Source organism: Drosophila subpulchrella, unplaced genomic scaffold (assembly GCF_014743375.2).
Source record: "Drosophila subpulchrella strain 33 F10 #4 breed RU33 unplaced genomic scaffold, RU_Dsub_v1.1 Primary Assembly Seq26, whole genome shotgun sequence".
In the NCBI taxonomy this organism is placed as follows: domain Eukaryota; kingdom Metazoa; phylum Arthropoda; class Insecta; order Diptera; family Drosophilidae; genus Drosophila; species Drosophila subpulchrella.
The window spans coordinates 1,373,708-1,395,587 of record NW_023665556.1 but is presented as its reverse complement, the minus strand read 5'-3'; the positions used below and the strand labels follow the sequence as shown (position 1 = coordinate 1,395,587).

The 21,880-nt window shown below is 42.7% G+C and overlaps 1 protein-coding gene across 7 annotated transcripts in view; it reads left to right on the top strand.

Moving 5' to 3' along the window:
• The window catches only part of LOC119559607 (transcription-associated protein 1), a 518,267-nt gene that overhangs the window by 225,070 nt on the left and 271,317 nt on the right, over positions 1–21,880 (top strand). Inside the window, exon 13 of one of the 7 annotated variants that reach the window (XM_037872626.1) lies at positions 321–459. The exons of the other annotated variants lie outside the window; for them this stretch is intronic. Coding sequence (XP_037728554.1) covers positions 321–328 — 8 coding nt within the window. The 3' untranslated portion in view covers positions 329–459. Of the gene's footprint in view, positions 1–320; positions 460–21,880 lie in introns of those variants that run through there. 7 annotated transcript variants of the gene reach the window in all.

The window sequence follows — 21,880 nt, the reverse complement described above, 5'->3', positions numbered from 1 at the left end:
TCGCGCAATGTTTGGATAGTCACCCTACCTATATTTTTAGCTCTGTCAAAACATGCAATTCCTTTTTGGAATCGAATTGTAACAAAGAATCAGAAAGTGATATAAAAATTTTTGATTTTTTTTAGTTTTTAAATTATTTAAAAAATTTTATTAAAAGTAAAAAAAACTTAACGAAAAAAAGTAATAGCTCAACTTTTCAAAAATGGGTTTAAAATTATAGAAACTACCAATATTTATGAGATAACAATATTGAACTATTAAATCTATGTTTATATTCTTCATTTAATACTTTGTGGTGTATCTTTTATTGCAAATAACAGCTGCGTAGCGTCTTGGCATGGAGTCAACTAGGTCCTGGCATCGCTTTATGGGAATTTGAGTCCAGGACTTCTCAATTACTCCCCAAAGGGATCCGATGGATGTTGGTTTCGATGCAGCGACTGCCTTCTTGACGTCCGACCACAGATTCTCTATTGGATTAAGGTCTGGAGACTGCGGAGGCCAGTCCATAACGTTCACAGAGTTGTCCCCACTCCATTTCTTTGCCTTCTTGCTGGTATGTTTGGGGTCATTATCTTGTTGGAAGACCCACACAAGCGGCATTTCATACTCTGCGAAAGGTAGCATAATGGTCTCCATGATATCCACGCATACGTGCTGATCCATGATGGTCTTGATCCAATGTGTATCAGGCTTACTCCGTAATAGCAAAAGCAGGCCCTTACCATCACACTACGCTATGCTTCATGGTCTTTGTGGTGTGGGCTGTGTGGGATAGGCACGGCCACCAGCTCAGATCGATGGGTCCTCCTGGCGACGACAAGGACGATGTCTGGTCCACGGACGTAGAGGGTGCTGCTGGGTTGCCGCGGATATCGCTGGCTGGGGGTTTACCCAGAACGCCGGTAGGCGGTAGTGCGGTGGATCGGATTCGGGATCAACCGGCGGATCTGGTACACCATCGGTCGCCCAGGGTTCTTGATTTCAAGGCGATCGTCGAGGCGCAGGATCATCTTCTGGTTCTGGTGCTGAACCTGGAACGGGATACAGCGGCGGAGTCGGCGATGAACGCAGCTCTGGCACAGCGGCCCAAACCTATCGCCCATCGCAGGAGTTGGACGAACTTCGGGAGGAGTGCGTCGAAGTAGAGAGGAGTTTCGGTCGTCGAGGGCGTGCTGCTTACTTGCAGCAGGGAAAGGTACGGGTCAGCGAGGCGCTTATACCGGCAAAAAAAAGTATCAACATTTTAAAATATTACGAGGAGATAGATAAAGGTAATTTAAATGCCGTTTGAATGAAATGAAATCAAAAAATCATAAAAAATACAAGCAAAATGATTTTTGAAAAATTCTTTTTGCAGTTACTATTATTTTTGTTTAAAAAAACTTTTTGCATCAAAACATTTATGTTAAAAAAGTTAACAAGAAGTAAGTTCAAATTATGAGTATATTTAACTTTTGTTTTGTGAAAATACTTTTGACCACCCCTGTATAGTCGTCGCCTTCACACACCCTCCTGGTGCGCTTCGTCACTACGTGGACTGCCGTCCACAGTGAAAAGGCTACATTGAGTATATTGTGAGCTACAACTCGGCAAACTTTGAAAATGTGGAATTCTTTAACAATTTAGTGATTGATAGCGTTAAAACTAAAAAAAAAACGACCAAGAATTGAATTGTGAACCAATTTAAAGTTACCGCGAGTAAGAGAGATAGGCAGACACAAAGGCCAAAAAAAGTGAAGAAGCTACTGGGTTAACCTAACCAAACCTAACGTATGTTACAGAAACCGTATGAACCGTATGTATGCGACAGATTTTTACTAAAATATACTGAGATATTTATGTATACTAGCAAGGTCGCCCACAGCTTCGCATGTGAAAATTTAGATTAAAAATTTCACGAATAGATCGGCTATATCGCATACTGTGTCTTGTTTTTATCTGCTACCTTAACAAAACTTAAATCATTTTTCATTCCCACACCATCATAGAAATAACGGTTATGTATTTTTTTTGTGATTTTACCAAGAGCCACAATCCACGGTGAATACATTTTCTTAGCCTCTATTCTTTTAATTTTTAAGGATTACAACTTGTAAAAATAAAACCATATAAACTTTTTTTTTGATTTTCTCTCCGGTGCAGGTTGAATTTTAAAATCTGAGTTCTCATCAAAACGAGTCAGACTCCATTTGTCGTTAATCAGGCTTAGCTCGCGTTTGGATATACTAGCGACTTTGTTTTGTATCTCCCTGCTTTAATTTTGCCGAATAAATGAGCTACAACCCAGCAAATTTCCGAATTTGCAATTTTTAAAGCATTTAGTGACTATAAAGCGTTTGTTGATATAGTAAAAACTCGAAAAAAGTCCAGACATAATCGAGACGTGCACAACTTATAGTTACCGTCCAAACGAACCAAACAAGTCACATTTTGTCAAAATCCATGGTAAAGTAAGTTACATTTTATTTGTCATTGTAAGGTCGATAACAGAATAGCGCCTGAATTTTTATACCCGTTACTCGTAGAGTAAAAGGGTATTCTAGATTCGTCGGAAAGTATTTAAGAGGCAGAAGGAAGCGTTTCCGACCCCATAAAAGATATACAAGGGTGGTCAAAAGTATTTTCACAAAAAAAAAGTTAAATACACTCATAATTTGAACTTACATCTTGTTAACTTTGGTATTAATGGAAAGGTAATTTAAATGCCGTTTGAATGATACTATACATTTCTTAACCCATTCAGTACTTATTGAAAAGGACGAATTTGTGTGAAAATGTCCTTTTTGAACTTTTTTCCTCGACTTGAAAACTTAAATTTTTTGATGCAAAAAGTTTCTTCAAACAAAAATAATAGTAACTGCAAAAAGAATTTTTCAAAAATCATTTTGCTTATATTTTTTATGATTTTTTGAAGGTGACAATGTCGGAAAAAATTTGTATGAAAAAGACAAAAATATGGCTCAAATGCCTGTTTTTAAGCATTTTCAAAAATTCATAAAAAATTCATAAAAAATATAAGAAAAATGATTTTTGAAAAATTCTTTTTGCAGTTACTATTGTTTTTGTTTGAAGAAACTTTTTGCATCAAAAAATTTAAGTTTTCAAGACGAGGAAAAAAGTTTTTAAAAAAAATTTAAAAGTTGATTTACACAAATTCGTCCTTTTCAATAAGTACTGAATGGGTAAAGAAATGTATTGTATCATTCAAACGGCATTGAAATTACCTTTCCATTGATGCCTATAGTTTACAAGAAGTAAGTTCAAGTTATGAGTATACTTAACTTTTATTTTGTCAAAATACATATGCCGACCAGTGTAGAACGGGAGGCGGGTCGGCGGACATTGCCGACGATTTGCTCCTGGTCACAGGTTTACCAGTGAACCGGTGATGGCATCTTGGAGCAAACCAAGATTTGCATCACGGGATGCACTGAAGAAAATCTGTGATAATTTCTGTGATAAAGTAGTTTTAAAGCTTGTATTTTGTTATTTATTTATTTGAAATGTTTTTTTGTTAGGATGTTGGGTTCCTGGGTTTTTCTTCCCGTCCTGGATTTCTAATTTTATGTCGGTTGTAAACTTAATTGCGTAATCGTGACCCGTAGTAACCCTACGCGCTGCACGGTTGCCTCGATTTAAAATAGAAAAAGAGGGCGGGAAAGAAAAGCCAACAGGAGCCAAACCAGCCGATGTCCTTAACTGGCGGCTTTCACCACGGGTGATAGCTAGTCCAGTTGACGAACGGCTAGGCGGTGACGGGAAAACAGGAGTTTGGAGAAAGCGCAAGAAAGTTAGGTCGGAAGCCCACCGGCGAGGGTCAGTTCCATCTCCCCAAGTCAAGAGTAGAAAGGAAGAAAAAAAATAATACGAAAAAATAGGAGATTTTGAAAGGTGTTGGAAAGTGAGGAAGATTTGTTTATTGTTATTTATTTTTGCTATTAGTTATTTTCGTATTTATTTTGATATTTATTATATTATTTATTATTGTATTTATTTGTTGTCTTAATTATTTATTTATTTATCACATTTATTATCGTATTAGTAGCTATTAAGTATTTATTCAAAATTTCTTGGGAAGTATGTCCGAGGGTAAGGACGTCAGGGATAGGCACGGCCACCAGCTCAGATCGATGGGTCCTCCTGGCGACGACAAGGACGGTGTCTGGTCCACGGACGTAGAGGGTGCTGCTGGGTTGCCGCGGATATCGCTGGCTGGGGGTTTACCCAGAACGCCGGTAGGCGGTAGTGCGGTGGATCGGATTCGGGATCAACCGGCGGATCTGGAGCACCATCGGTCGCCCAGGGTCCTGGACTTTAAGGCGATCGTCGAGGCGCAGGATCGACTTCTGGTTCCGGAGCAGACGGCACCACAAAAGCTGAACACGGAACGGGATACAGCGGCGGAGTCGGCGATGAACGCAGCTCTGGCACAGGCTGCCCAAACCTATCGCGCGACACAGGAGGTAGGAGTGAGTCAGGCGTTGCGGGAAGAAATCAGGAACGGATTCATCGACATGATGAAGTTGTTGAACGACGTCCTGAGGCCAGCCGAGAGCAAACCGCAGCCGCTTCAGGAGGGCACGAGTCGCCAAGTGTCGATGGTGCCCACCCCGTCGTGTCCAGAAGGCGGCGCAAATGGCCCAGCGGGGATTGAGCATCAGCAGGATACAGGAGGATGCGACCGAAGGCCGCCAGAATTGCCGCCCAGGCAGCGACCTCGACTGCCGGTAAATGACTCGCCAGGGATCGACAGCAGCCTGAGCCAGGAACCGGAGTATCATCCGGCAGGCAGGAGCGATCGCCACGCACGGCCATGGCGCATTGAGGACCGAAGGACGGCGGATTTTCGGGACGAGCCGCGGGTATACGCCAACGCGGGAGCCGGCAACGGAAACCGCTACATCAGAGTGGACCGCTGGAACCTCTCTTTCAGCGGCGAGGACGAGGGCCATTCCGTGGACGACTTCGTGTTCCGTCTCGAGTTCCTGCAGCGGCAGCATCAGTGTCCGTGGAGTGAAGTTCTGCGCAACTTCCACGTACTCTTATCGGGCAGAGCGAAGGAGTGGTACTGGGTACATGTACGCCAGTCCAGAGTGGACACTTGGGCCCAGCTGCGCAGGGCTCTGATGGATCGGTTCCGTGGCCACCAGACGGAACACGAAAGGATGCACGAGCTTCTTCAACGTGAGCAACAGCCGGGAGAGAGCGCGGATGACTACATCCATTCGATGCAGCAACTCGCCTCACGCCTGAAAAAACCAATGCCAGAGCGGCAGTTGGTGAAGGTGGTCAAAAAGGGCTTGAGGGACGGCATCGCTAGGTATGTTTACGCGATGGACGTACTCACAGTAGACGAACTTCGGGAGGAGTGCGTCGAAGTGGAGAGGAGTTTCGGTCGTCGAGGGCGTGCTGCTTACCTGCAGCAGAACAAAGTACGGGTCAGCGAGGCGCACGTACAGGACGAGGTCGACGAGCAGCGACACCTGGAGGTGGACGAGCTACGTGGGCGAGTCCGAAATCCATTAAGGCCAGGTTGCTGGAATTGCGGGGCTGCGGAGCACGGATTCCAAGATTGCGAGGCCACGGAGTGGAGGAGATTTTGTTTCCGGTGCGGCGAGCCGGGCGTTATTTCTCCGAAATGTCCCGATTGCGCGGAAAACGGTCGGCTGGGCAGTCCGAAAGCGGGAGGGACTCGCCCAGGTTGGAATCCCGCGAAGTAGTTCTGAAGAAAGAAGAAGAAGAAAAGAAAGTTCATAGTCCATCTAATAGTAATAAGTATTTATTAAGATACCTACCGGAGGATGAGAGGCTTCGCCGTTACATGGAGGCACGGAACCGGATCTTTGCGGAGCATCAGCTGAGCGGCATGCGCCTGGTCTCACGGAGAGTCCAGAAGGCAAGGGAGCGCTTCAGGATGAGGAGATCCAGACGACGAGAGGTGGTGGCGGCCGTTAAGCGCATTGATTCCGCTGATCCTCGACCCTTCGCTGACGTGGAGACCTTGGGCAAGCAGCTCACCGGCTTGTTGGATACAGGCGCCAGCGTAAGTGTGCTGGGCAAAGGCTGTCGAGAGCTCGTGGAAGCGCTGGGAGTTACCGTCAAACCGTATTTTTCGGTAGTCCGTACGGCTTCTGGCGAAGATCGATCCATCATCGGACGCTTGGAGCTGCCTGTAAGGTACAAAGGCGTAAGTAAGCCGGTCACGTTCTACCTGTGCCCATACCTGGAACAAACGGCGTACTTCGGAGTCGACTTCTGGCGAGCCTTCGGACTAGCTCCAGCCGTCGTGGGGAAGCCGGCGACGAGAGGCGTCAAGGCAGCGGAGGAAATCCATGCCAGCCAGATGGAGCACTATGCCGACCAGGAAGATGAGGACGAGGTAAGGGAGGAACCCGAATCGTGGAGCCTTTCTGCGGAGGAAAAGCTGGCGTTAGGCAAGGTCAAGGAGGAGTTCCTTACCTTTGAAAGGGACGGTTTCGGAGTCACCAGCATGGAGAGGCATTCCATCGAGCTGATGGAAGGAGCTCGGGTCTTTAAGGATCGTCCGTATCCGATGTCTCCGGCGAAGCAGAAGGTGGTCGAAGACGAAATCAACAAGATGTTGGAGCTGGGTGTCATCGAGGAGAGCAAAAGCCCGTGGAGCAATCGCACAACAGTGGTGTCGAAGCCAGGGAAAGACCGGTTCTGCCTGGATGCCCGGAAGTTGAACGCCTTGACTATCAAGGATGCATACCCTCTGCCCAGTATAGAAGGAATCCTCTCCAGAATAGATCAGACGCATTACATCTCCAGCGTTGACCTGAAGTTTGCGTTTTGGCAGATCGAACTGGATGAGAAGAGCAAGGAGTACACTGCGTTCACGGTTCCAGGCAGGCCGTTGTACCAATTCCGAATGATGCCGTTCGGACTGTGCAACGCGGCACAACGCTTGGTGCGACTCATGGATCGGGTGATACCAGCGGAGCTCAGATCCAACGTCTTCGTCTACTTGGACGACCTGCTAATCCTGGCTCCAGACTTTCAGACGCACCTGAAATACTTGCGTCGGGTAGCCCACAGTCTGAAATCAGCCGGATTGACCATAGGGTTAAAGAAGTCGAAGTTTTGCTTCAAATCTTTGACTTACCTAGGGTTTATAGTCGGAGGTGGACTGCTGCGGATGGATCCTGGACGTGTTACGGCAATCCAGAAGATGTCTTACCCGAAATCCATGAAGGAAGTACGTGCCTTCCTCGGCACAGCGGGATGGTATCGACGGTTCGTCAAGAACTTCGCTACGCTAGCCGCACCACTCTCCGAGGCCTTGAAGAAGGCTGGAAACACAAAGTTTTCCCTAAGTCCCAGCGCCACCCAGGCAGTGGATGACCTGAAGTTGGCCTTGACGAGCGCGCCGGTCCTGGTTCATGCGGATTTCAAGAAGCATTTCTTCATCCAGTGCGACGCATCCCACGTTGGCGTCGGCGCGGTATTGTATCAGCGGAACCAGGACGGAGTCGAGCAGCCCATCGCGTTCTTCTCGGCCAAGATGAACAAACACCAGGTTAACTACTCGGTCACGGAAAAGGAATGTCTGGCGGCCATCCTAGCTATTCGGAAGTTCAGACCGTATGTGGAAGGGATGCCCTTCACATGCATTACCGATCACGCCAGCCTTAAGTGGTTGATGACAATGAAGGATCTTTCCGGACGACTCGCAAGGTGGTCTCTCCAGCTGCAGGGCTACGATTTCAGCATCGAACATCGCAAAGGCAGCGAGAACGTAGTCGCCGACGGGAATACGTCCGGAGTTGCGAGGTGTGCAAGGAATCCAAGGCGCCAAACTTCCGGATGCAGGTCGGAATCGGAAGAAGGATAGAGACGGAGAGGCCATTCCAGAAACTGTACATCGATTTCCTGGGCAAGTATCCGAGGTCCAAGAGTGGACACGCCTGGATATTTATCGTGGTGGACCACTTCTCGAAGTACACCTTCTTAAAGGCGATGAAGGAGGCGACGGCGTCGAACGTTGTAAATTTCCTGGTAAACGAGGTATTTTACAAGTTCGGGGTGCCTGAGACGATACATTCGGACAACGGCAAACAGTTCGTATCAAAGGCGTTTGAGGAGATGATCGACGGCTTCGGTATACAGCACATGAGGACTCCCGTATACTCACCACAGAGCAATGCCGCGGAGAGGGTAAACCGGAACGTCTTGGCCGCGATTCGCAGCTTCTTGGACGAAGATCACCGGGAATGGGATGCACATTTGCCGGAGATTGAGGTGGCCATCCGAAACACTGTCCACTCAGCCACAGGGGAAGCGCCGTTCTTCACTGTGTTCGGCCATCACATGTTCCTCAACGGTTCCAGCTACAAACTAGCCAGACGACTCAGGTCTCTGGTCGACCATGAAATGGCCGGAATGCAGACCAAGGACAAGCTTCGGGTTATCCACGCCAAGGTGCAGAAGCAACTGGAGGGTGCATACCACACGAGCCGGCAGCGCTACGATAAGCGAGCCCGTACGCTGCTCGCCAAGCCAGGACAAGAAGTCTTCCGCCGCAACTTCGTGCTTAGTGATTTCAGCAAATCTTTCAACGCCAAGTTTGCTCGCAAGTTCCTTAAAGCCAGGGTGGTCAAATCCGTCGGCAGCAATGCATACTTGCTGGAGGACCTCCAAGGCCGCAGTCTGGGAGTATATCATGCCAAAGACATCCGTTTGTGACCTGAAAGAAGGACAAAACAAAGTATACGAGCATCGCGATCACATCTGCAATACTTCCCGTCATGCGTGGGCCCCGCGTTAGGCGCCGATCGAACTGCAGGATGGTATCAGTGCCGTGTTGAATCCCATCGTATCTCCAAAGCTACCAATTATTTCATCGTTCTGCTGAAACTCCGGGCAGCGCCCCTCGAAATCTTTGGTTGATGTTTCAATTGGAGTCGAGTGGGAGCGACGTTATCGATAGGTTAGGTCGATAGGGCGATAGCTGCAGCAGCGGGATGAGTCTGGCGGGCGATCTGGCCATTTGAAGATTAATCCCGGTTCGCTCTGGGATTACTTCTAATGGCCCATGTATCCAATGACCCAATGCTGAGAGAGGCCATGTAATATGGCGGGGGGCGATGATCAGCAGATATCGTGATAGTCGCGGCCATACTGTCCAACAATCAAGGCAGATGCAGCCAGGTAGACGGGAAACTACAAATTTGTCTTTGTGCTTAAAAATCAAATAGCAGCCGGGGTCCCAATACAAAGGGCCCCGGAATATTTATTGGAGATCTGCTGACATCTGCACGAGTTCGCCATACCTGCGAGTCCGACTTGGCTGCCCAGCAAACGGTGTCCGTTCGACCCGTATCAGCGACCAGCAAGAGGAGCCTTCACAGTCGACGACGACGTCAACATTTCCCGGCGAGTCCGTTCCGGCGTACCGCGTCATCCTCCTCTCGGGAACTTCCAGCGGTCGCATTGCGGCGCTGAGAAGGATCGCCATTTTGTCTGGCAGCCGAATCTCGGGCTGCCATTGCATAACTCACCGGAGAGCACCTTTTTCCTGTGTGGAGATCCGGATCACTGCTGGCCTCCGGCGAGAAGTCTTCCGCCCGGGCTATCATTGCCTCCAGGCCCGGCCCAATAGCGGCTGAAATTTAGGAAAATTTGAATACATGTGTACCTTTATTATATATATATTGATATCTACTTCCCTGTTTGTGAATTTATCCGGAGTTAGTACCGAGGGCCTTATTTGTCCTCGTTGTTTGCCTAAAATTTAAAAGGTCGCGAGCATTAGTTTTAAATGGTATAGCTTACAGTGCAGTTACGTACCTTTTTGGCCTGTCCCTTCTTTTCCCTTGGAGCTCCTCAGGATTAGGTGACCACACACACGCGCATCGCGTATGTTCCTTTGAGGGCCGCGTTTCCATGCGAGCTCTACCAATACATGACTGGTAGAGCATAGTTTCCGCGGCGCCTGTACCCTTTTCCAGGAAAACAAAATCCTCTGCTTTGACCGCGTAAATGTTGAAGACGGCGGCCAGGTTTCGGTCTTAAAGGCTGAGGAAGGATAGATCTGTTAAGAGGAGCATGTATATAAACGATTGTACTTACGATATTTATTAAACCTTTGTAATATACACAATGTGTGAGTAACTTTCCCAGTGGGGGAGATGAAACCGCCGTAGTCACGAGGAGGGGGCTCCTGCCGACTGAGTATGGGTGGTGCCCTGCAGCATCTCGAGGGCACCCATGGTTGGGTGGGAGCGCTTGGCTAGGTCACCGGTAGCCACCAAATGTAATCCATTTTCCCGTCAATCTTTGTAAATTTTTGGCTTTGTTTACGTTTTTGTCTTAGTGATGACCGATAGTTTAGTAATGTGAGACCGTGAAGTTATCGATATTTATGTTGCGAGCTGTGGCATTAGAGGTACTCTGCCCTGAGAAAAGACTGAGCTAGCGGCACTGCCACCGAAAAAAGCAGTTCGTAACACAACAAAGAAACAGAAAGTGAAAAAAAAATTTTATTTTATTTTTTTTTTTAATTATTTAAGAACCTCTATTAAAACTCAAAAAACTTAACGAAAAACATAATAGCACCACTTTTCTAAAATGGTTTTAAAATTATAGGAACTACCAAAATTCATGAAGCAACAATATTGAACTATTAAATCTATGTTTATTCTTCATTTAATATTTTGTGGTGTATCTTTTATTGCAAATAACAGCTGCGTAGCGTCTTGGCATGGAGTCAACTAGGTCCTGGCATCGCTTTATGGGAATTTGAGTCCAGGACTCCTTAATTACTCCCCAAAGGGATCCGATGGATGTTGGTTTTGATGCAGCGACTGCCTTCTTGACGTCCGACCACAGATTCTCTATTGGATTAAGGTCTGGAGACTGCGGAGGCCAGTCCATAACGTTCACAGAGTTGTCCCCACTCCATTTCTTTGCCTTCTTGCTGGTATGTTTGGGGTCATTATCTTGTTGGAAGACCCACACGAGCGGCATTTCATACTCTGCATGATGGCCTTGATCCAATGTATCGGGCCTACTCCGTAATAGGAAAAGCAGGCCCATACCATCACACTACACCCTCCATGCTTTATGGTCTTTGTGGTGTACTGGGGCTTATACTCTGAGTTTTTTGGACGTCTGACATACGATCTGGATCCTTTTCCACCAAACATAACCACCTTGCTCTTATCTGACCATAAAATATTCCTCCACTGTTCGGGTGACCAATTTGCATGATCCTTTGCAAATTTCATTCGCTTAGCATTTCTGGGACTTAAAAGTGGTGCCTTTCTCAGGCTGCAGGCTTTTATGTTGTCTGAGATATGTACGCACAGTTTGCTCCGTCGCATTTATTTTAATCTCCTTTTTAAGCGCAGTAGCAGATTTGAAAGGTTCCTTCTTGCTTTGACGAATCAATCGATTGACATGAAGGGGGGTCATAGATCGCTTTCGTCCTCGTGTTTCAAGGTTTTCCTTATAGTTTAGAGCGTTCTTTATCATTTTATTTGAACACCCGACCAATCGACAAACATCCCTGTACGACTTTCCATCCTTTATCAACTTTTGGATGATATCACGCTTTTCCTCAGTGCAATGCTTTCCACGTCCCATTTCAATGGTATTGTCAAACTTTTTATGTTCAAAATATTGAAATAATAGACAAATCTAATTGACACATACTTTGTATTAGACTATTCGCCAATTTTGTATGGTATTTGCTAATAAATGCGTTGGTGGTGCTATTTCTTTCGCCATTTTTTGGGCTTTTTTAATAAAATAAATATATAGGCAGGATTTCAAAGTATGGTAACACATTTTTTGGTTAGAAGGAATACTAAAGAGTACAAAAAAATTTTTGTGTTGAAAAAAACAAACACTGAAAACAATTTTAATTTACCCAGAAGAAAATGTATTAAAGTGGTGCTATTATTTTTTTCGCCACTGTAGGTTCAGGAACTCTTCACTAAAACTTTTAGTCTAAAAGGAAGAAATTTTAACTTAGAATAAATTTAAAGAGAGACTCACGTCTGTCGTTGTTGTTTGAGAAACCATACTGAGAGTGATGGGCATTGGCGTCGCAGCCTATTACCAAACCTGTCTTAAGCTCTTTACATTCTTTTGCCAGTCCTCTGCCCAGCGCGTGCTTCTCAAAGGCCATGTAGGCCGATAGCAGCCTAATGGAGCCAGGCTGTAGCTCCAGGCTTACCGCTGAATTATCTCAGTTACTTTTATTTCGAAGCATAAATAAACTAAGATTCCGTTGGGCCAACATGCAGTTTCGAATTTTACCGTTTTTGGGTTCAAGTATAAACTTGTATTTTTTTGTTCCTAGTCCAGCAGGGAGTTTTACGTCATTGGAGTCGCCCTTATACACCTTAATGAGTATTGCACTAAAGCCATAGATAATCACCACAATTGTCTAACTTATATCACTGGGGATGTCGCACCACTCTAGTACAATGATTTTCGCTCCTTCGTAGACTACTCCAAACAGGAGGCCTGTTTATATAAGTCAGCCGTGGGCAGTGTGACAGTCTATGCGTTTATATCTGGAATGAGTCTTCCTATTGCAATCTTTTAAGTCTTCTTTTTTCATTGTTCTGGTAAGTTCTAAAAGGGGTGGCAGTGATACTTTTAGAGTTCTCAAAGTATGGTAAAGTTTCTTGTATAGAAAGAGGCGTTGATTATGTCTATTAAAAAATTTGTAGTGACAGGATCTAAATGGTTTTGTTGAAGAATGAAGAGTAAGCATTATAGTATCCTTATTTTATTGAAAATCCACCAGTACGAAGAAGCCATTTCCTTTTTCTTGCTTTTAGCCTACTGGAAGCGTAGACAACCACAATTTGCTGCTGGACTTCTGTCCAAAGTAAGCCCAAGCCTGCAGCTTAGTTTATAATTGAACTCCCGTCCAGAGTAAAGCGATAACTGTTGAACCTGTTTAATATAAAGGTAGCACGCTGAGACATGGTAGAACTAACGGCAATATTCCATCTCGCCACCCAAGCTTCGAACTCGTTTAACATGTCCTGGACCATAATGCCTCTCATCGCAGAGCAATCTTCGCAAGAAACGCAGTTTTCCAAAGTATCAGCAAATTTGTTAGCTAGCTCACTATCTTTATTTGCCGAAGTACCGTCCGATCGAAGCAGGGGAAACTTCTGAAGACGCTGTTGCTTACATTGGCTAACATTTTTCGGACAGATAAAGTCCTTGCTAAATAAGTTTGGTTTTCTTAAACGTCAATGTGAGCGCTAATTCTGAAAAGGACTCAGGCTACCTGCTTAGTATTTTTTGGCTCGATAAAATGACAGCTGATTTTACAAAGCCTACTAAGATGAAATATTCTAGTCTCAAACCTAAATAAAACCTAAACAGCTGATGAAATAACCAAAGCAAGCCCTGTATTGACGCTTTACAGCTCAATTTTGTGATTAACATCACTCGAAAAGATAAATTAAAAAAGTCGAGAAAACCGATTTGGTTTTGCAATGGAATCAAGAAACTGGCCTTTAAAAAAGATCGTTAAATTTTGCGGATGACCCATTTGCAACCAGCGTTGTCGTAAAAATTTGTTCAGCCTAACCACAGTCGGTTTTTCAGAATTTACAAGGACGTCATTTAGCTGCGTTATAGCAGAGTAATAACCATTAGCAGTAGATGCGGCACCGGCAGACTTAACGGTCAGGTCCATTATCTACAGCATCAATATCTAAGTGAAAACTCAGATCTGCAGATTTATCAGAAAGCTTGACGAAATACTCATAAATATCAAAATGAATTGCCGTTATGTTTCTCCTTGAATCAGAAAGAAAGTGCGTACGTCCTCCTGTAGCTACAACTTTCAGACAAGAAGAATATGGTCTAATAGCTGAACACCTTTCGGCGAAGAGCGGCTACAACCACAACATTGAATGAGTGCATTCCAGTCACCATCTATGATAAATTCGCTGAAAAATGTTAAAAGTCTTGGTCTGCTCGAACAAACGGTGGGGGCAGTAAATAGAAGCAATCACAATTATTCCCAAGTCCGCGCTTAAGGTAATTGCAGCTGCAATTTGACGGATGATTTTTTACTGAAACGAGAGTAATGCTGGTGGAACCGGACAAAAATAGAAGCCCTTCCTCGAAGAAGTTCAAAAGGATGATTGTCAGAAAATCATATCAAAAATTCTGGGATGTTGAAATGCATTTTGTTAATTAGAATCAAATCAATTGATAAATGATAATGATTGATAAAACTGAACATTTTCCTTTAGTCTAAACCAAAGTAAGATCGTCACTTAGAAAATTGATCAAAAATCCTAAAAATAAGATTTGTTTATCAATGCTATTCTTTTAAAAATAATTTGAAAGAATATAAAACAAGATAAGATGCTAACTTTTACTTTGGCAAGCAAGTAAGGTGAATTTAAACTTCGTGGGCTTATCATTTCGAGATAGTTCTTTTTTCCTTGAATTGGCAGCACTGTTAGTGACATCTGGACTAAATTTTATGTCAATATAATTATCAGTAATATAGTTACGCTTGTGTTCCGTTTTTTCGACCGAGAACGTTCAATTTCTAAAAAAAAAAGTCGTCGCGTTGATGTGTGTGAAACAATGCTTTCTGACTTTCAGGAAAAGCTCAAATGCAAGATTACGGGAAGTGCGACTTGGATTTATCCTTACGACCCTGAAACAACAGGCCAATCAAGCGTATATCCTGCTAACGGAGAGGTCAGACAGAAAAGAGCACTTTAAAGTTTAACGAACGGATAGCTCCGTAGGTCTGTGCGTTCGTCCCTCCAAATTTATAGTAAACGTGACTGTCCAGTTAACAGTAATAACAATTTTGAGTACATGTTATGAGGCGTTTATTCACGGCTCTGGGTTAAAAAGTTAAGTTACTTTGTGATGCTGCTTCTTGCGCTGATGCTTCTCGCAGTCTTCCGCTCTTGGTGGCCTCCGCTGCTCCGGATACTTTTGCCGATAACGAAGAAGAATGTTGGGGCTTAGGGAAGCATCACCGTGCTTAGACTAGGATGAACAGGCATTGAACTTTCAAAACAACCGCCCTGCCAGCCACAGCCGCCTGTCCCTTGCTCTGTCCCAGCAGGTCACTCCAGACGCTCACTCAGTTCCCTTTAAAGCTTCTGGCAACCGGCTTACGCCAGCAGTCCGTGCAAATCGCCTCCGTACCGGACTTAAGGTAGCCAATGGCTGCGCTTTCCATACAACCGTCGGGCTCTACAACCTATCGACTCCACGTCAGGATTAGCGGGATACGCCTCTGATATTAGACTTAAGGTAGGTAAAGGCTGCGCCTTCTAGACAACCGTCTACCTCCACGCCAGGATCGACAGGATACGTTGGAGCTACGCCTACTCAATTCCTACTTAACTATTCGGGCAACCGTCCGACGTAGCTTAAGCAGTCCTCACAACAGTGGACCGAGTCTCCTCTTAACTTCGCCGTGTATTTGCACCTAAGGACCTTAGCTACCTGTGTCACAATTCGGAGATTTATTCTGACCCGAACGTCTCGACGTAGCGATCTTGCTCCTTGCTGACATTCACGACTGTATCTCTTTGACTTTGACTTGCTTGATGTTGTTCAGTCGCGTTCTGATTCTCGATGACTTATCCAGCTTCCTGCGCGGAGCCCGCTTATATAGGGTTCCTGGTACGTTTAATCTTCGGCTTCTCCCTGCCCTCTGCGCACGTCACCACACCAGAGTCCAAAGTTCGTCGATGTACCGTTGTTCCTTCGCTCACGGCACGCCTGCGCTCTGTCGTCTCCCGCCGTCTCGCTCCTTTTACTGCTGTCTTCCTCTCCGCTCCTTCTCTCCGAATTCGCTGCGTATTCAGCAACTGGCGCGCCTCCGTACAGTTGTTACTCACTTTATTTGTGCGGAGGAATTTATCTCCTCACAAAAGTCGATCCAATGTCAAGGTCATGGACAGTTTTTTTTTCGATTTTCGCTCCCACCCGGAAAAACTGTAAGTAAGGAATATTATTTGAGCGCTATGCGTAGTTTGCGTGAATCATTTCGTCTAAAAAGACCAGAATTACAGGCCAACAACCCTTGGTTTTGCATCCCGATAAAGCACCATCTCACACTACACTTGTTTATCGTGACCATTTCGCCAATTCGACACATATCGTTCAGCAACCACCGTATTCGCCTGATTTGACTCCGTGTGACTTCTGGCTAGTCCCAAAACTCAAGGAACCCCTCCTTAGAACGCGTTTCGAATCGAATGAGGAGATAGCTATACCGGAAAGGGACTATTTGGCATGTTTCGAGGATTGAAAAAAAAAGATGGGTGTATTTTATCGGCAGTGAAGAGGTTATGAAATTGATTAAGAAGAATAAAGACATTTTTTTTACTATTTTAAAGTTTTAAGAATTATCGATAAAAACCATATAATTATAAATACTGCGGTAGATCCATCAGTGCCTTTAGCGTCCTGTTGCAGTCTGCGATCTTAATGACCAAGGTGATAACTAGGAAGTACTTCTTACCGCCCCCTTCCATTTGGATCCTTCGATCGCATTGGCAGCTATGATAGTTAACGTCTCCATGGCATTTACATGGAACCGGACAAAAATAGAAGCCCTTCCTCGAAGAAGTTCAAAAGGATGATTGTCAGAAAATCATATCAAAAATTCTGGGATGTTGAAATGCATTTTGTTAATTAGAATCAAATCAATTGATAAATGATAATGATTGATAAAACTGAACATTTTCCTTTAGTCTAAACCAGTGGTCGGCAGCGGCCTATCTAGTGAGCATAGGATAGTGTTCTGCCCATCCTCTGCTCGCTCACGTATAACGTAGATGTTCGTATGACTTCGGCATGAGTCTTCGGGTCTTTTTTTTCTCAGCTTCGGCGTGTTTTTTTGCTTCTGCGGCAGAGAATTTCAGTGCAAAACAGAGAAACGTCAGGCGTCAGAGCGCTGCGCGCCAACTTCGTGTTTTTTACACTTACACTAATGCAAGGCAAACTGTGATGGTATGTGTGTGCCGACCACTGGTCTAAACCAAAGTAAGATCGTCACTTAGAAAATTGATCAAAAATCCTAAAAATAAGATTTGTTTATCAATGCTATTCTTTTAAAAATAATTTGAAAGAATATAAAACAACTTTTGCTAACTTTTACTTTGGCAAGCAAGTAAGGTGAATTTAAACTTCGCGGGCTTATCATTTCGAGATAGTTCTTTTTTCCTTGAATTGGCAGGACTGTTAGTGACATCTGGGCTAAATTTTATGTCAATATAATTATCAGTAATATAGTTACGCTTGTGTTCCGTTTTTTCGACCGAGAGCGTTCAATTTCTAAAAAAAAAGTCGTCGCGTTGATGTGTGTGAAACAATACTTTCTGACTTTCAGGAAAAGCTCAAATGCAAGATTACGGGAAGTGCGACTTGGATTTATCCTTACGACCCTGAAACAACAGGCCAATCAAGCGTATATCCTGCTAACGGAGAGGTCAGACAGAAAAGAGCACTCGTCCCACCAAATTTATAGTAAACGTGACTGCCCAGTTAACAGTAATAACAATTTTGAGTACATGTTATGAGGCGTTTATTCACGGCTCTGGGTTAAAAAGTTAAGTTACTTTGTGATGCTGCTTCTTGCGCTGATGCTTCTCGCAGTCTTCCGCTCTTTGTATCTACGATAAAGTTAGACGGCTGTGTATAGAAAAATTAGGTAGTGGGATCACTTTAAGGTTTATGTTTTAAATTTATTATTGGGAACACTTTTCAGGGTTTATATCTAGAGGCCACCCAATAATATTTATGTATAGGATAAAAAGTTTAGTTTTAAGAATTTCTTAAAACGAAGCACTGAAGCGGAAAATTGTAACGAATTTCCAATTCTGCCTCCTCCCGTATATTCCCACTACTCGACTGAAAAAGGCAAAAAACGACGATGACCGCCGATACCGTAATTAGTATACCCCCTTACTAAAAAAAAATTTGGTGTCATTGGAAAGCATTTTTCAAGCCCTTTCCAATGGTATATTTTTCTCTGTTCTAAAATAAAAACTGCACATTTTGAACAAAACTCACAAAATTGAAATTTCACACCTTCGCGGACAAGCAATCATGAGCAAGGACTCGAGGGTAGGGGGTGAGATTCGGGTTCGTGGGTACACACGTTCACTTTCTCCTGCTCGTTCTCAGAAGATAACGAGGGGTCACAATATTTGAAATGCAATAAAACGGGAGGGTTCCGTAGAATACCAAACACACTGATTATGGGATGAGTATACGTTGCAATTAAAAACAACTCATACAAAATACATTTAAAACCGCCTAAAAAACCTCCGCAACCGCTTTTAATAGCTACTCTTAGCTTAAGGCTTAGGAAATTCGAATGGTTGCATCGCGACATCTTATGCCAATGCTGGCCCGACCTTAACTGACCATTTATTCATATCTTGCTTACACAGAGATTGCCTTTCCTTAACCTATGTCAAAGTTGTACACCTTCGATATTTACCTACATCCTAACCCCTCCTACACCACGTTCACCCCCGGTAACTTGTTATCAATACTTGTGTTCGTTTTCCTTCTAATAACCATTCTACTGGGGTATTGGGCTGCTCCTTATATTCGAGAACCAATCGGATTGGTTCTAGGAGTACAACATGCCTGTATGCACTCCCTGTAGATGTCAACCTGTTAAGTGAACATTCTAGACTATAAAAATGACACCACTCAAATTGCTCAGGATCAGTTCTTCAAATGCCTCAGTACTGCATACCTATGGATCTAACCGTAGAACTTGTCGATTCGGAAAACGAGGTTGAGATTGACAACCTGGAATTACCACCTACGCAAGATTCTGATCTTGAAATAGTTGAAAACTCGGATCTGGACCTTGTGCAGGTTTCCGAATCAGAAGATTCGGTTGATCGCCTTCTACAAAGCGTATTTCAACCGGCTGCATCATCGACCCAAAATAGGGACCGAGGATTGGAGTCTCTTGAATGGAGCCAGTTTCCATTAGGGACTACTACGCAGGCTTTTTTGGAATCCCTTATCACACACGATGAAAGCGAAGGTGAATATCAGTGTGCACAGGAATTTCAATTGGACGACGACCTATCCAGGCCAGAAGATGTTTTCCCTAACGACGACCACATCTTTGAAGAACTTATGGGACCTCAACCGCCACCGACTAACCATTATTTAACTTTGCTGGATGATGGAGATGACAACGCATTACTAGATGTTTTATTTAATCTAGATTCTTAACTTTTTAATTATAAATATACATTACTTAAAGGAAAATAAAGTAAAAACTATTTTTTAAATTGAGATCTTATAATTGTTTTTTATTTATTGGACAATGCATATTAAAGTCGTATCGCAACCAAATTTTCCGTACTTTAGGACAGAAGTAACAATAATAATAGGAAGATTTAGATTTCTGATAGGCGAAGTTGTGTATCTTTAAGGTATGCGCTTTAAGGCCGCTGCGAGTAGTAAAGGAATTTTTTTCTGAGCACAACTCGCAATGATACTTCACCATTTCGATGTTTTTAAAAATAAACTGACTTTTCTATAAAAAATGTATCTTATATAGCATCTGAGAGACAATTCTTACGTTATATACACTAACTTTATTTTAACGCTATTGAAAGATTTATATAAATATAAAAGAGATAGACATACTGATATGTATTTCTGATTCTTCTTCTTGATTCTCAAGTATTACATAGTTTGAATAAGTATTTTGATATGTATAATGAAGACATATTGTTATCTCATTTACTCCACATGAATTGATAGATATATATAGTTTTTGACAAGTATAAAAGACCATGTAATTTCGGGTTAAAGAATTAGTATACAACAGTTAGGTACTAGTGCACAACGAATCCAATCTTACGAGGATCAAAATGGTATGCATATAAATTAAATGTAAATACATTATCAACTAATTCTGTTAAATTTGATAGGACTTCTTAGAGACCTTAAATGATGTGAAGCCTGTGATTGGCTACACAAAAATTGAAAATCTATGTATTGGATTTGAGTATAAGATCACTGGGTGTAAGCTGAAAAAGACACCATATGGAACTAAAATAGCTGTGTATTTAACTGACAAGGACGACAAAGATGTTTGGATATTTCTACCTAAAAGTTATGTGAACAAATTTTCTACAAAGACACCATTTAGGAAATTAAATGAGAATGGAATAACTCATATGGTATATAAAGGAAAAGATCTGAACAGATATAGTTGTGCTCAAATTGAATTTTTATCAGTAAATAAGTAAAGTAAATAAAATTCTTCAATATAAAGAGCTGAGTTTTTAAATCCAACAATAGTCTTAAATCGGTCTGAAAAAGAAATAGTTTTCCTTAAAAATGTACGCTCAACAGATTGAACTATTCTTGATGCAATTTGAAGGCATGCTTTTCGAGCAACACCTACAAAGGATGGAGTTCCTAAAAGCTACTTTGGAGGATTTAGAGGAAAAAGAGTTGATCCATTCGAAGTTTGGATTCCATTATAAGCTTTGTCCCTGGAGCGACGATGATGCCTCATCTGAACCAGACACATGTCAGTGTCATATGCTGCCTGCACTGAAAGAGGAAGCCCTTAGTCTTATGATTAAATATTATAAGTTAAACAAACGTATTGCTCCAAAACCATGAATAAAACGAATTAATTTTACTTAAACATATATGTTTTTTATTTTTTAAAATGGTTCTTAAACATTTTTATTATTAATTTGTCATTAAATGAATAGTCGTTTTTCTTGATTTTTCTTTAAAAAAAATCTAGTGTTTTCTTTTTACTTTTAAAAAGACCGTACAGCATACAATAATGTCCACAAATGTTAGAAAAGTATCCCTGTAGTTGTTGCTTATTAAAAAAAAATGTATAAGCGTTAGATTTTAAAAATTTTACAAATTCTTTTTTCTGGGGATATTGACCGTATGAATCGAAAAATTCTGCTGACCTACGACTATCAAAACAAAATGCAATCCAATGAGTTCCAGGTTGATCTGAAGTGTCGGTATTCGCAATTATTAGTGCGGGATACTTTAAAATAGTTTTTGGTAACCTATCCGAAGGAAAAACTCCTTTAAAAATAGATTTTGTCTTTGGATGCTTAGAAAAAAAATGTTCAATTTGTAAAGTATTCATTTTAAAAGAGCGTACGAATATTTCTATGCTCATCAATATCAATCATTGAATCGTATTCACAGTATACCAAGCAAGTAACTGCTTCAGCAAGTGGTTCCGAAAATCTTCCTTCGATTCTTATAGTACCTTGAGAGATTAAATTTGAACATATAGTTGAATTTGATTGATCAGCAGTTAAGTCAAAGCCTAATATAAAACTGTTTGAATCAAACATTTCCTTGGTAACTTGTAGTCCCCGATCGTAATGTTTAATTCCACATGATCTAAAAAGCATATTATAACCTCTTGAGCTTTGAACCTTTTCAGCGTTCGAGTAATCGAACTCCAGAGCCTGGGAAGGAACTTGAACTCCATTAACCAATAGGTTAAAGCGTTGAATTTTAAAATGTTCAAATTGAAATGGGTCTAAGGATCGGCTTCCTGAGTATGAGCGGTTTTTAACCATACAAAAGGCCAGAAAATTTGGTATTTGACCAATAACTGCGTTGTCTATCGACAGTTTATTGTTTCCTGGATATATTGTAAATGATTTGACTTCAACCTTGCTGAATGGGTACAGAGCATTTTTTGTTTGTAAAACATGATGATGAGCCAATAAAATGCTTGGGTTAACTGTTATATGGTTCATGAAAAGTTGTGCTTGTAGTATCTTTAAATTTGATTCAGTAAAACGCTGTTTTTTCAATATTGAAATTAATTCTTAATTCAACATTGTTAACAAGG